The 14,796-nt window shown below is 47.1% G+C and overlaps 1 protein-coding gene across 1 annotated transcript; it reads right to left on the bottom strand.

Moving 5' to 3' along the window:
• Positions 1 to 11,151: 11,151 nt before the first annotated feature.
• LOC144153394 (arylamine N-acetyltransferase-like) lies at positions 11,152 to 11,985 on the bottom strand. Its single transcript, XM_077685043.1, has one exon. It carries the CDS (start codon positions 11,983 to 11,985, stop codon positions 11,152 to 11,154), a length of 834 nt encoding a protein of 277 aa, XP_077541169.1.
• Positions 11,986 to 14,796: the final 2,811 nt, after the last annotated feature.

Genomic DNA, 14,796 nt, shown 5'->3' with positions numbered 1-14,796 from the left:
AGGCAGCCCATCGATTAGCGTTTCCAGTTTTTTTCGCTAATTGATATAAGGGTTTTTTTGTTAGAAAGACGCCTTATGTGTGAGGTGTACCATGGTGCATTGTGGTTAGAAATAACTATGCGCACAGGAATATATCGGTTGAATAAGTCATGAAACATCACAGGAAGCATGTCCCAGTTATATTGTACGCTGAGCTTATCGAAACCTTCTATGGAACGGTCAAGGAATGAAGATAGCTCGTTCTTAATCGCCGAAAAGTATGTCTATTGTAATCACGAATGGTTTTTGCTTTTTGAAAGGATTTCGGACGCGATATGTTGATACGGAAAGATATCAATAAATGTTCGTTATGCCGGGCAACAGTGTCATGTCCAAAGCTAGGTCAGGCCTAGATGTTAGGGCGAGATCAAGAGTGTTTGCTGAAATTTGTGTTTGTCTTGTTGGCTGTGTAATCACTTGGGTGAGTGAAAAAAACACCCGCATTTCCCCGAAGGGGAGCATGGGGAAGTGCGAATGCACGGGTGATGCTATGAGGGGGAGTTATGTTGAACTGTGTTGGCATTCGCCCGTTAGTTGCATTTAACACCCCCGCGTGATCAAGTGGGGATTCACACACCCCGTTAGTCGTTCTCTGGAAATCTTGGTGAATTAAAGTGTATGTTCGAGGAGATCACACACACACGCAAGTAAAGTGAAACGACAGTATTCTTTATTCAGCACTTGTTGGTGTTGTCGTTGTAGTTGACGGTCATTATGACCGCCTTGTGGTCACTGAAATGTACGGTCAAGAGTTGTTGCAAGACCGCGCGTATCAGACAGTTCCTCGCAAAGGCCAGGTCGATGTAGCTGCCGTTGATGGTGGTGGGAGCCTCTAGCGGTAGGCACGTCATGGAGTGGTTGGCGAGCATGTATTCCATCAACCACTCGCCGCCCTTTCGCACGTCCACGTTAAAGTCCCCAACAACCACGACCGGGTTCGAGGGCTTTACGCGCCTGGCCACACTCTCCATCGCCGCGTCCACGTATTCGACGACGTCGTCGCGCGAGATGTTTGGCGCGAGGTAGAGGGTGACGACCACGATTCCGTCGCCCGAGTACGCGTCGGTGTAGACGGCACTGGACGGCGACACGTCCCTGACCGGCGAGGTGAACACGGCGTGCGACACGAGGTTCGCGTAGACGTGACCGACGAGGTAGACGCCGCAGTACTCGCCCCGACTTCCGCTCCTGGCGAAGCAGCAGTCGTCGATGGGGAAGTGGGAATGCACGGGTGATGCGAAAGAATTCTTCTTGGCCAATCGCCCTAAGTGGGTATGTGCTAAAGAAATTAGGAACTCTTCTTGGCCAATCGCCCTAAGTGGGTATGTGGTGCGGACGGACGGACGCCGGTGGACGCGTGATTCAGGGTCGCTTAAGAAGTGCATTCGCACTTAAAAGAGAACAAAGGTTTAGAAAATCATTGCCTAGTGTCGTAAGCACATGCATAGTTGCAGGCGTGGTGCGCCCAGGTTACGTTTGGAATATTGAAATCACTTAGCAAAAATAGAGGCAAGTTCCGATAGCGTAGACAAACCGTGTTAATGACGTTATGAATGTCGTTGACAAAATCGGAACAAAACAAGGGGGGCGGTAGCAAGCACCGATCGAAACTTTTTGAAAAGTGGGTTCGGCAATAGCCCACACGATTTCAAGTGAAGTGTTAGCGTGAATAGAGTGTGATTGGAAATCTTTTTTTTGATTGGCAGAAGGGCCCCGCCACCTCTACTTGAAGTGCGATCACAATGATAACACAAAAAAAAACAGTGGGCATGCGATAGAATTTTATGGTTGTGTATTTGAAGTTGCAGCTAAGTTTCAGTGAGTATTAGAACAACAGCGTTACAAGTGTCAATTGTCGAAGTTAGAAAATCACGCGTGTTCATTATACTTCCGATGTTAGTAAACAGGTCCGACACATGGGATAAGCTTGATCCATCGCCCCTCGCGCAATCCTACGCATTTGCACTTGATCCAAACGTCGACTGATTGAGATCCAAAACCTGTTTAGTGTGCTTTGTCACGCTTTCGGTTTGCGGATCATACATGTATAGTTTTTTATTCAGGACATGCTTATTATACTCGAGTTTAAACTGAGGAGCATTAGGTTGGCATTTCGCAAAGTCGATAAGTTGAGCGAGCATTACGTGTGGCGGGGGAAAAATCTTCTGTAACCGAAATATCCTTTATTTCAGCTTGGGTCGAGCAGAAAGTATTTTGTCTTTCATTTTATAGGAGGAGACCTTAACTATTGTTGGACGACCATCATTTGGCAGGAACGTTCCCAAGCGATTCGCACGTTCAATAGCATTGTCAAAAGATTCCCCATCAACCACACCTGTTCGGGCTTCTTTAATGCGGTCTTTCGATTGTTGCCATGTTTCTCGAGAGTCAGGGGTACCATGAAATCATAAATTATTCCGCCGAGATCTATCTTCAAATTTATCAACGCACGACTGCACAGCGCCAAGCTGAGTGGATAAGGTCTCAATCAAGTCGTGCATGATAGTCAGAGTTTGATCAATGGGTTCGTACTTTTTTATTTTTTCTTCTAAGGCATCAAGCCTTGATTGAATGCAGCCAATCTTCTTTTCAATCTGACCAATATTTATGTGACCCTTCTGGCTTCCGGGAAAGTGTATTACGCAGGTCATTGCTGGTACAATAGGGGTAGTATTTTTACGGGATGTTGTTTATGTTTATTGATGTGTTTGAGAATATATAAATTGGGGCAAAGTGTTAGATTTTAGGATTTAGTTATTAGAGCACACAGGAGCTTTGGTTTCCACGCTGTTGGTTGATTGTTCACTACGTCCTTTTCCAGTTTGGCTGCACGTTTGTAGGCCCGATGAAGCGAGCTGACGGGCAGACTCCTGCATGCTAAGGTGGGCTTGAATTTCTCAAGATATTTTACGTAGCTTTTGTCACGACGGCGTAGTTTTTTCAGCTTGTAGACTGGCTTGCAAGTGTCCCCGGTGAGTTATATCGCGGCTGTTTTAGAGTACTGCCTGCCGTAGTTCTGCCTCTCCGTCGGTGTGTTGTGGTGTTCCCATATATATATATATATATATATATATATATATATATATATATATATATATATATATATATATATATATAAATATATATTTATATATATATATATATATATATATATATATATATATATATATATATATATATATATATATATATATATATATATATATATATATATATATATATATATATATATATATATAGCGAATCACAATAGGAAATGAGGGGCTCGTTGAATATAAAGCAGAAATAAGAGTTGGCAGTCAAGAAAACCACGGAAAGCAAAGGGTAGGGTGTGGTAGGTTATTGCAACCGATAAAGAATTTGGAAAGAAAGAAATTGGAGAAAAAAACCCCAAGCACAGGAAACAAAAATACCTAAACATAAGTACCCCAGAAAGTGGAGGGGAAAATCGCCCCGCCGGTAGCGTAGTGGTTATCATACCAGACTGGTATTCTGGAGGTCGTGGCTTCGGATCCCACCTGGAGGGCGTTTTTTCTCCACTTTCTTTCGAAAGTCTTTATCTGTTTCCATAACCTACCACACCATCCCCTTTGCTTTCCGAGGTTTTCCTGGCTTGCAAATATTAATTCTCTCTCTCTCTCTCTCTGTCTCTCTCTCTCTCTCTCTCTCTCTCTCTCTCTATATATATATATATATATATATATATATATATATATATATATAAATTTCTTTCTTACTACAAAAATTCTTCATCTCTTTCTATGACCCAACGCATATACCCCTTTGCTTTCCGAGGGTTTCTTGACTGCCAACCCTTCATCATCAGCCTATCTCGCCCACTGCAGGGCAAAGGCCTCTCCCATCATTCTCCAATTACCTCGGTCCTGTGCCAACTGTGACCAATTTATCCCCGCAGACTTCTTGATCTCATCTGCCCATCTAACTTTCTGCCTCCCCTTGCAACGCTTGCCTTCTCTAGGGATCCACTCTGTTATCCTTAATGACCAGCGGTTATCTTGCGTTCGCATTACATGCCCTGCCCACGTCCATTTCTTTTTCTTAATCTCTACTAATATGTCTTTAACACGTGTTTGTTCCCTGACCCACTCCGCTCTCTTCTTGTCCCTTATTGTTACACCCATCATTTTCCGCTCCATTGCACGCTGAGTCGTTCTCAATTTAAGTCAACCCTCCTAGTGAGCCTCCACATTTCTGCCCCGTAGGTGAGTACCAGTAAGATGCAGCTGTCATACACTTTCTTCTTCAGCGGCAATGGTAGGCTGCTATTCATTATCTGAGAATGTCTGCCATATGCACCCCACCCCATTCTTATCCTTCTGAAAAAAAAAGTTCCTGCATTTTTGCAGCCGCCCCTTTCCATAGGGGCGATTTCCCGTGCAAGCCGGGTGAACTTCCCGAGCGTTGTAGTCCCACACAAGGGCCGAACGCCAGGCCGGGGAGTCTCTTGTACCTATTTTACTGGTAGGTTCCCGGCGCCACCAAGGAACACGAATTCACATGGTGCCTTCCACAGCCACGATCGACGCTCAATCGCAACCGCCTGTGGCAGGACATGCCGCCAGACTCTTTCACCCCCGCCAATGGCGCAACGCGGCATGATGGCCGGGGCCCCGCCAGATGGACAAGGGCCAGGGGCCCCTCGATAGGGCAAAGGCAGCTTTACAGGCGTGGATTCCTCTTACAAGGTCCGCACTCGACCAGAGACGGCTGCACTTATTAAAGAAACCGGTGGGTGCCCGGCGGCATCAGGATTCGAACCCAGTACCTTCCGCATACGTGGCGAGTGCTGTACCTCTGAGCCACCGCTGTGGTTAAAGTTTCGACCCCTTCCACTGGGGCATTTCCCGATAAAGTCGGGTAACATCCGAAGCACTGGATCCCCTTTTCAGGATGTGCTTGTACCAATTTTATACTGGTTGGTGGCCAGCGGTACCGAAGTACCTACCACTTTCTTGTAACCAATGATACGGTACGGCGTGGTATTACGGTTTCCAGGAACCCCCGAGGTAGGCGCCTGTTCCCACTCTCAAACTGGAGGGTGGCCAGCGGCTGAAGTCGCGGAGCAGCAGCCTCCCACGTATGCCACAGTGGTAGAGCGGGTCCAAAGCCCTTGATCTCCTGCCAAGGAGTACAGGGGGCGCTTGTACCCTTTTGGCTGGTGGGTGCCCAGTGGTTCCTGACCCCACGCGAAGGGGTTCGAGGGACCTCCCACATCGCCTCCCACAGCTGCTTGTGGTCAAGCTCCAAGCGTTCGTTCCACCATCGAGACAAGCTGCGGTACGGGGACGCTTGTACCCTTTAAAGAAACCAGTGGGTATCCGGCGGCCCAGGATTCGAACCTGGTACCTCCCGCTTACGAGACGAGTGTTTTACCACTCGACCATCGACGTCGGTAAAAAGTTCCTGCGTGTTTGCAGCCGCCCCTTTCCATAGGGGCGATTTCCCGTGAAAGCCGGGTGAACTTCCCGAGTGTTGTAGTCCCACACAAGGGCCGAGCGCCAGGCCGGGGAGTCGCTTCTACCTATTTTACCGGCAGGTGCCCGGCGCTACCAAGGAACACGAATTTACATTGTGCCTTCCACAGACACGATGGACGCTCAACTCGCAACCGCCTGTGGCAGGACATGCCGCCAGACTCTTTGACCCCCGGCAATGGCGCAATGCTCCCGCAATGCCAACGCTTATTCTGTCTTAATTCACTGAGCCCCTCATTTCCCATTTCTGATTCGCTACATGCATAGCGAGGGCCTCTGTTCTGGCAGTCTTGGTGCCAACGGTAGCTTAAGAGGGTTGAACGCTGGTCGACCACTCTCGACATGTCGTATACACTCGAGTCACGGCTCGGGGGTTAAAAAGAATGTCCCCTTCACTCCGAGTAGTCCGAGTGGCTCTGGCTACCACCCCCAATCACAGGAAACAAGAATACCTAAACATAAACACCCCAGAAAGTGGAGGGAAAAATCGCCCCGCCGGTAGCGTAGTGGTTATCGCACCAGACCGGTATTCTGGACGTCGTGGGTTCGGATCCCACCCGGTGGACATTTTTTCACCACTTTGTTTCTGAATCAAAAAATGCTTCATCTCTTTTTATGACCTAACGCATATACCCCTTTGCTTTCCGAGGTTTTTCTTGATTGCCAACCCTTATTCTGTCTTAATTCACTGAGCCCCTTATTCCCAATTTCCGATTCGCTACATGCATAGCGAGGGCCTCTGTTCTGGCAGTCTTGGTGCCAACGGTAGCTTAAGAGGGTTCAACGCTGGTCGACCACTCTCGACATGTCGTAGACACTCGAGTCACGGCCCGGGGGTTAAAAAAATGTCCCCTTCACCCCGAGTAGTCCGAGTGGCGCTGGCTACCATCCCCAAGTGCAGGAAACAAAAAATACCTTAACACAAATACCCGAGAAGGTGGTGGATAAACAGCCCCGCCGGTAGCGTAGTAGTTATCGCACCAGACCTGTATTCTGCAGGTCGTGGGTTCGGATCCCACCCGGCGGGCATTTTTTCACCACTTTCTTTCGGCCTCAAAAAATTCCTCATCTCTTTCTATGACCCAACGCAAATACCCCTTTGCTTTCCGAGGTTTTCTTGACAGCCAAGCCTTATTCTGTCTTAATTCACTGAGCCTCTCATTTCCCATTTCTGATTCGCTACATGCATAGCGAGGGCCTCTGTTCTGGCAGTCTTGCTGCCAAAGGTAGCTTAAGAGGGTTCAACGCTGGTCGACAACTCTCGACATGTCGTAGACAATCGAGTCACGGCCCGGGGGTTAAAAAGAATGTCCCCTTCACCCTGAGTAGTCCGAGTGGCACTGGCTACCACCTCCAAGTGCAGGAAACAAAAAATACCTTAACATAAATACCCGAGAAGGTGGTGGGGAAACCGCCCCGCCGGTAGAGTAGTGGTTATCGCTCCAGACTGGTATTCTGGAGTTCGCGGGTTCGGATCCCACACGGCTGGCATTTTTTCACCACTTTCTTTCTGACTCAAAAAATTCTTCATCTCTTTCTGTGCATACATATTCACAGATATATGGGTTAATGTACACGCTCATGTATACTCTTCTAAACAAAAAGAGAAGCATCGAAGCATGAAATGAATCTATAAAATAACATTAGAATGGTTCCGCAATCTTCTTTGAAATATGTCGCACTAAAAAAGGCAGGAATATGATCACCACCCAGCTTCAGGTTTATACACTACTGAAAAGCAAAAGACAAGAAGAAAGTACAGGTTACTAAATAAACTACATTTTTCGAAGAAGTAATACAATTCACTTAGCGTTCTACAAAGTTTTAAGAAGCGTTCAAACATAAAAGTGCCCAAATTGTGTTGGTTATTTTGCCTGATGGAAATAAAGTTTCTTCAACATAATTTGTCATGGTTTGGCGTTGGCCAGATGTAAGGTTCATATTATAAAATATTGCTTTTTATTGAAATTAGTATTTTTTGTTTCTGGTGCTCAGCAGATTGAAATATTAAATACAGTCCGTTCTAAGATTTGATATGCGCCCAAAAGGCGAATCCGCTGGCAGATCAGCAAGGCTACAAGTGTCATTGCATTGCATTCTAAGGAATATTTTTATGGAGTAGTTATTTTGGCTTATATTTTTTTGCCCCACCTGTTCTTCTAAAAGAGTTTGAAAAACAGTTTTTTTCTAGGAAACTTGCTCGAACAAAAGCGGTTCAGGTGTGCAGATATAAATATTGCACAGACGCTTTTACAGAACAGGATGTTGAATTTATTATTGTGTTTAGCTCCCGTCAAGTTCACCGAACCACATGCCACTGAACATTGTCCCTTTACTTGTGTTGTTGTCAGTTCATTAGAACCAATGAGTGTTTTTTTTTAAGTTTTATATCTGGTCTGAGTTCGGAGGAAGGTGGGTTTTTTTTTAAGTTTAACTATATTGTGACGAAGCCAAAGACTACGCAGTTGTCTTTAAAGAAAACGAGTTTATTAAAGCGAACTTGTGCTCCCCTAACAACTCAAAGAATACACAGGCGGCGAGACAGCAGTCAAAAAAGTGACGTGCGTCGGCGAGCGTCGGAGAGTGGAATGGAATTAAAGCCGTGGCGTCTGCTCTGCAGGCTTCTATCTTTCGGCGCGATTGTTTCTCGAACTGTCGATTTACATCCAGAACAAAGAAGATTATTCTAGGCTGTTCAGGTTATTTCAGAATCCTCTCCCTATAAGAAGAGATAACACAGGAGGCATAGAAAGAAAGAATGGAACACGAGCTTCTCTTGGCACAAATAACACTGACCGGCCCAGCCGGGTGGTAAAAGCAAAACATAAATAAACAAACCAAATGCATGGTTTGCGGCATTATCTGGCTTTCCAACAGCTATGCGCACAACTGCTTGGGTATTTATTTTCCTACGACTCAAGTTCAGTTATGCCACCGGAATAAAAAAATCTTTACATGATCTGACGGCATATTTCGTCCTAGTGACTTTAGTATACGTATAGAATGGTTTAGATAAATTACGAGCAGCAACGTATATATTCTAGTCTTGAGTACACTTTGTGCAATGTATATAACGCCTAGGAGAGTGCTGTTAGCTGGACCTAGCTTTCTCTGTTATATGAATGGTTTCGGGGAATATTTGCCACACTGCGTATTTCATACATTTTAGCTAAATGAGATGCTTTCGTATAGAAAAGGGAAGACAGATTGCGTAACCAGGTGATGACCGCGCTTGAGACAAAAGGGGGCTAAAGAGCGTAATAAAATTTATTCAGCTGGATACAGGCGTATTGGCAAGTGTACGATAACGGGATTACGAGCGCAGAATTTATCAAAGTAAGATGACTACGCCGTTCCTAAATATCTATTTCTGGGAGCAGCAGCCCGAGCGACATGGCGGGATAAGCTGCCCGGTGACTCGAGGGAACGAGACCCGAGGTCTCACCTTGTTTTACGGGAATAGAATCTCTCTGTATCGCCGAAGAAAGGTGGAACTGTCCGCTAGTCCTTTCCTTCTCCTTGACATGGTGCCCTACAATCTGTCACCAGTGAAACTGCGCTTTCTTTGGGAATGAGGCGGTTATGGCGTATGGTGCTCCGGGCGCTCGCTGCATCAGAGTTTGAGAAGGTGACATTGTGTCAATCACACTGGAGCCCTAAGGTGGGCCACTGTAAACATAGGTATTCTATAGAAGCGAGTAATGAGTACCGCATGCATCCCAAAACACCGCGATTTCAATCCAACTCACATTTCTGAAGCGAAAGCTTTCTTACCTTAACCGATGGCGTTCTGCCAAAGAACTAATGCATTGTCTCATACACCAGTTGGTCGGCTAGAATCTCTAATAAAATATCTGGACACACGGCGCGTGCACGAAACCGGCCTTCCATTTTGCCAAAACGGTTACTTTAAAATCACGAAAAAGTAACGGGTCTAAATAGGACAATACACGCAGCGATTACCAAGAAGGAGTATAATAGTATACCTTTATCTCAAAAAGCACGTATCGTTATACATTTATAATGTTCGCAGATGCGTTTAGTAAGTGCGCGAATAACCGTCGCATGGGTTGGTTCTTCGCTTTTTATTTGGGTCTTTGAACGTTTGGTGGTCGTTTGGACGAACTTTCAGAGAAGAATGGACCAACTTTTAGATGTTGCGCGTACCTCAACTTTTGTTAGGAAGGGAAGGGAAGTTTTTAGATACCGTGCAACGGGCCGAAATGCCCACGCTGTGGGGACGTAAAATCAAACAAACGATACACAATTTTAGAACACTCAGCAATATTTCAGGGAGACTATTAGACTTTCAGTGCAGACGGCCACAGATGACTTGAATCCCTCCTGGCAAAGACCATAACCCTAATCAGAAACACCTGACTCTTTCTGTTCCTTATGTTTTTATGTTGGCACAGAAAAATTCTCAGTTCATGGGCATTACCAGCTGGCTCATTTTCTTCGCTTGAAATATTGCTGGATACAGAATCCTATGACATGCTTATTCATAGCACTAAGCATGGCACTGTTCGCGGTTCTGACGAGCTTTCGGTAAGTAGCCGTCACTTCCATTGGCCAGGCAGCAAGAAAGCAACCAGATTGTATAGTACGCCCTAAGCTTATTTATGGCTTTTTATGCAATATAGCACAGAAAAATTGCGCACGCCGCAAAAAAAGCTCATGCTAGAAACTATGAAGTGCGAACTGAATTATAACAAAGGAGCGAAAAGTTAACCCGAGAAAAGTGGGCAATAGCTACGATTTCTTTCGATTCACATCAAGAAAAAGCTTTACGTGGGTGCAACACATATAACGGTCACTTGAATCCCGCGTGTTAACAATTCTTCACAAGCACGTGAACGTTAGTTGGCTACAAAGATTTTCTGGCGAAAATAAAAAAAAACGCCGGTGTGTTCGAGATTTCGGCGCACGTTAAAAATCCCAAGGTGGTCAAAATTAATCCGGAGCCCTCCACTACGGCGCGCCCTATGGCCTGCGTTGCGTCGGCGCATTAAACCCTACAATCGATCAATTAGTTTGCTGCAAGAGTCATTCTGGCAGCAAAATACGGAAATATTTCTTTTCGGACTCTTCAACCACAAATTTAGCATGAATCATTTTTTTCGGTAGCACTACGGGGGCTGAAAGTCTAAGAATGTAATGTTTGAAGTAAAGAAGGGTTATCAGCAAGAAATATTAGGTTATCTACCAGATTTTCAGAAACTGGGTAGGGCTTTGACTTCTTTTAGATGACAAGAATTTATACTTCTAAGGTGTTTATTAGGAACAAACAATGCAGTTCTTGCAGTGGGTAATTTCCGAATTGGAGAGTATGCATCTGACATTGCATCAGGAACTTGTAACCAACAAATACACTGTTCGGTGGGATTCGCCTCTATTAGCTTCGCACACGTACAAGCACTAGAAGTAAACAAACATGATTGTAACAAAAGGGTCAACGCAATATCGTTCTGTTGTCAGGCGTTTGTTTATAGTCGTGAACTTGGAGACAAGTGAGATACCTTTGTTCCTAAACACCCTTTTCACTTCATCATAAAGTGGACAAAAATATGACTTTATCCCCAGAATTTTGCACCTCCATTTTCTGGCAGATATGGTTTTACGCTGACCAGTAATTTGCGGGCGTACTGCGGAGAATGTCAGTCAGGCGAGCACGAAGTGGTTGCACGTCGCATTCCGGGCTTAGGTGGAGACCGAACGTGTTCGCCAGGACGTGCAGCAGTTCGTCGACATCTTGGATGTTCCGCCCTTCGACGGCGTCGCAGCCTGCGAGATGCAGTCGCCGCCTGTAGCGGCCGTTCAGCAAGGTCAGCGATGCTTCACTGTCCGAGCGTGCCACCACAAGGCATCGTCGCAGTTTACTCTCCGGATGCCGGGAGGCGTACCAGTTGAGCGGCACACAGCCTGTCCATAGCTGGTCGCGAGGCTCGATTCTGTACATCGGCAGCCATTCGCCCCGACCACGCACGCACAGTTCGAGCGTACCTGATTCGCAGTCGTCGCCGGCGTCCAGAGCTCGCAGTGTGTAAGGGTGATGGGCGGTTTCCTGCCCTGGGATTAGAGGGAGAGGCAGAAACAGATTAGGTCCTCCGAACCCGACGTCTACCAAGTACTCCTCGTCGAGCAGCTGAACAATAAGTACGAGGTGAAGCTTCAGGCTGTGCGGGGCGTCCTGGCGCATTCCCCAGCGTTCTCGGGCCATTCGTAGTCGCAGATTGTAACCCAAAGTCCGAAGAAGGCGGCCGAAAAAAGAGTTGAGCTCGAAGCAGTTGCCACCGCGACCACGCTCGACGATCTTCGCAAAGAGGGAGTTGGCGTCGAGGTTGATGGGTCGATCTAGCAGGACGTCGATGTTCTCGAACGTAATGTTTCGGAGGTGCGCTTCCACGAGTGAGCGCAGGGTTTTAAGGTCGGGGGTGCAGGAGTTTGGCATGCCAAGGCGAGATAAGTACAGCGCTTTTTGTTCTGTAGTCAATGGGTTCATTCTGATGGCGCTAGCAGGCGGCGATTGAAATGCGTGAAGTGAAATGAAACGCGTGCAATGACGACCCACTGCCTTTTCAGCTTTTGAAAACAAACGGAACGCTCATGGGGCTTTTTTTATACCCACAGATGTCACGGCGCTCGGGTCGCCCAGCTGTGCCGTTCGCACAACACTCATAAAGCAGGTAATAACGGTGCCATCGCTTGGACACAGATAAAACAACCGCGCCAATTAAAGAAAACGAAGGGAGAAGGTTGGGAACGGCCACACCCTGCGGCGCGCATCGACGCACGCTCTACCTCGAGCAATTATGACGGGAATCAACTGAGCATCGACCTCGCGTTGAATAAAACTGGGCCTGCTTGTACGCTTTAAACCCGGCTTTATTGAGTGTGCATCGCTGACGCGTTGCTTATAATATAGGGTTGAAAGGGCCCTGGTCCAAGATTTTCGTACCCATAAGGTGAAGCTATATATCAGTCATTAAAATTCTCAGCGGCAGAGAACGCGGAAGAAAGCCTGCAAAACGTCTCCGTTGGCCTCGATGCATCATGAGGCTGCAAAGGCGAATACGCTGCGCTATAACGTTCTTGATACATTCAGCGGTACCCGAAAGTTATAAACAGAGCAGCGCAAAAGGGGGAACAATATACGGTCTTGTCTACGTTTATATTGTCGCGTAAAATTGAGACTTCTTAAGACTACGCAGCTAATTCTGTTAGCAAACAGGATGTAAATCCCAGGCAGTCTAATGATTACGCAGTCCTATTTAACCCAATTTAATTCCTGTCCTCTGATATATACATATAAAAACAATTCACCATCTTTCCGTTGCGCAAACCTGAGTAGTATGCGCAGCAGCCATGGGGTCTACTCAAGTTCCCATCAGTTCAGCTGAAGAGGGCAACCTTAGAAGAGGGCAACCTTAGAAGGAAATGTAATCCTTCTCTGCTACACAGTAATTGGTGAAGACAATATCTTCTGCCCATCAGCAGATTTCAGATTCGTGGGGTGGGGATAAACACGAGCGCTTTCTGTTGTAGTACGGCTTCATTGGACTACGTGCAATACCTGAGACGTTGCGTGCATTGTGAGCAGTGCGCCCTACCTACAGGTGTCACTTCAAATGTTTCGTTGTTAGGACGGCGAACAACTTTGTATGGACCGAAGCACCTACCTACGGTGCAGTTACTCCAAACGTCCGCTCTGCCGGAATGGTGTCTAAACAGACGCTGCGTCGCTTCATCATGCTCCAGCTGGAGCACACCCTTGCAGCATGCTAACGCACGTAGTACCCCAGGAGCCGATGGAGTGTGCGTTGCTCATTTACGCAATATGCCCTACGAGTACAAGCACGCTCTCCTCGTCGAGTTCAACCGTGTTTGGGAAACAGGAGTACTGCCCTCCGCATGGACGTTTTCTGTGGCCAAACCTATTCTGAAGCCTGCTAAGCCACCACATACCTTATCAAACCTCCGTCGGATCTCTTTAACTTCATGTGTTTGTACAGTAATAAAGAGCATGGTCAACACACGGCTGCTGTGGTACCTTGAAAATCGCGACCTTTTGGCTCCTACAATCTACGGATTCCGCCATGGGCTACCAACACAAGATGTGCTCCTCTGCCTAAAAGAGGATGTTCTCGGCTTTGATGCAGTGCACCCACGAGCTGTGGTTGGAGTGGACATACGCAAGGCATTTCGTGGCGTTCCACACAGTACCATTATGACCAAAGCACGTGCCCTTGGCATCAGAGGGAAAATGTACTTCATCGCGGGCTTTCTAGAAGGGCGAAGCTACCAAGTCGAAATTAGCCAAGAGGCCAGTGCTGTACCAGTCATCCAGGTAGGCGTTCCGCAAGGCTCGATGATATCACCGACCCTGTTTAACATAGCTATGCATCAGCTCCCAAGACGCCTTGCGGACGTACCGGGCCTGAAACACGCGGTGTATGCTCACAATGTCACTGTGTGCACGCATGAAGGATCCATCGGGGAGCAGGAGGACGTCTTACAAAGAGCCTTCAATATTATCCACTACGCGACGGAAACAGGTGTACACACCGCCCCAGACAAAACCGCTTTCGTCGTCATTCATGGTGGCCAACACACCCCTGTCAAACAGGAAGAAAGACGGTCTTTTAAACTTTACATCGGTGATCAACTCATAACTCGGAAATCTGCTAGTCGAATACTCGGTATGCGCCTTGACGAGAACTGCACAGCGAGCACTTGGTTCCAACGGGTTACGAGGACCAGGAAACAAATCCTGCACGCGTTACGCACAATCTCTAACTGCACTCCTGAAGTAAACGAACGTGAAATGCGACAGTTTGCTCAAGCTTTTCTCGTTTCCCGTATCGTGTATTGACTGCCGTATCATCCGGTCAACCGCACGCAAATGCTCGCCCTCGATCGGCTACCTAACGAAGCCAAACGCTTTGTTACTGCTCTTCCAAGGTACACAGGCCTCGATGCGCTCAAGAGCTGTAGCAAGCTCAACAACCTTTCTGAGCTCGTCGACATGCACACCCGCACACAGGAAACAAAGGCTTCGCGCGACAAATGCCAGGTAGTACACGCTCATGCTCCTTGGGTATGGCACCCACACATTGGCAACTCTGCCCAACAAAAGACCGCCGTGGAAAGTCACTGCACTCACCGATGGCAAGCCACTTCCGCTTAATATGGACCCCACTCAGCGAGTTCCGCGCCTTGCCTACGCCAAAAGGCACCCTAAGGCTACGAGCTCCCTCTCCTT

This window comes from Haemaphysalis longicornis, unplaced genomic scaffold, assembly GCF_048455015.1.
Source record: "Haemaphysalis longicornis isolate Haplotype H1 unplaced genomic scaffold, Haemaphysalis longicornis Haplotype H1 scaffold_9, whole genome shotgun sequence".
Classification (NCBI taxonomy): Eukaryota; Metazoa; Arthropoda; class Arachnida; order Ixodida; family Ixodidae; genus Haemaphysalis; species Haemaphysalis longicornis.
This window is presented reverse-complemented; position numbering and strand designations above follow the sequence as displayed.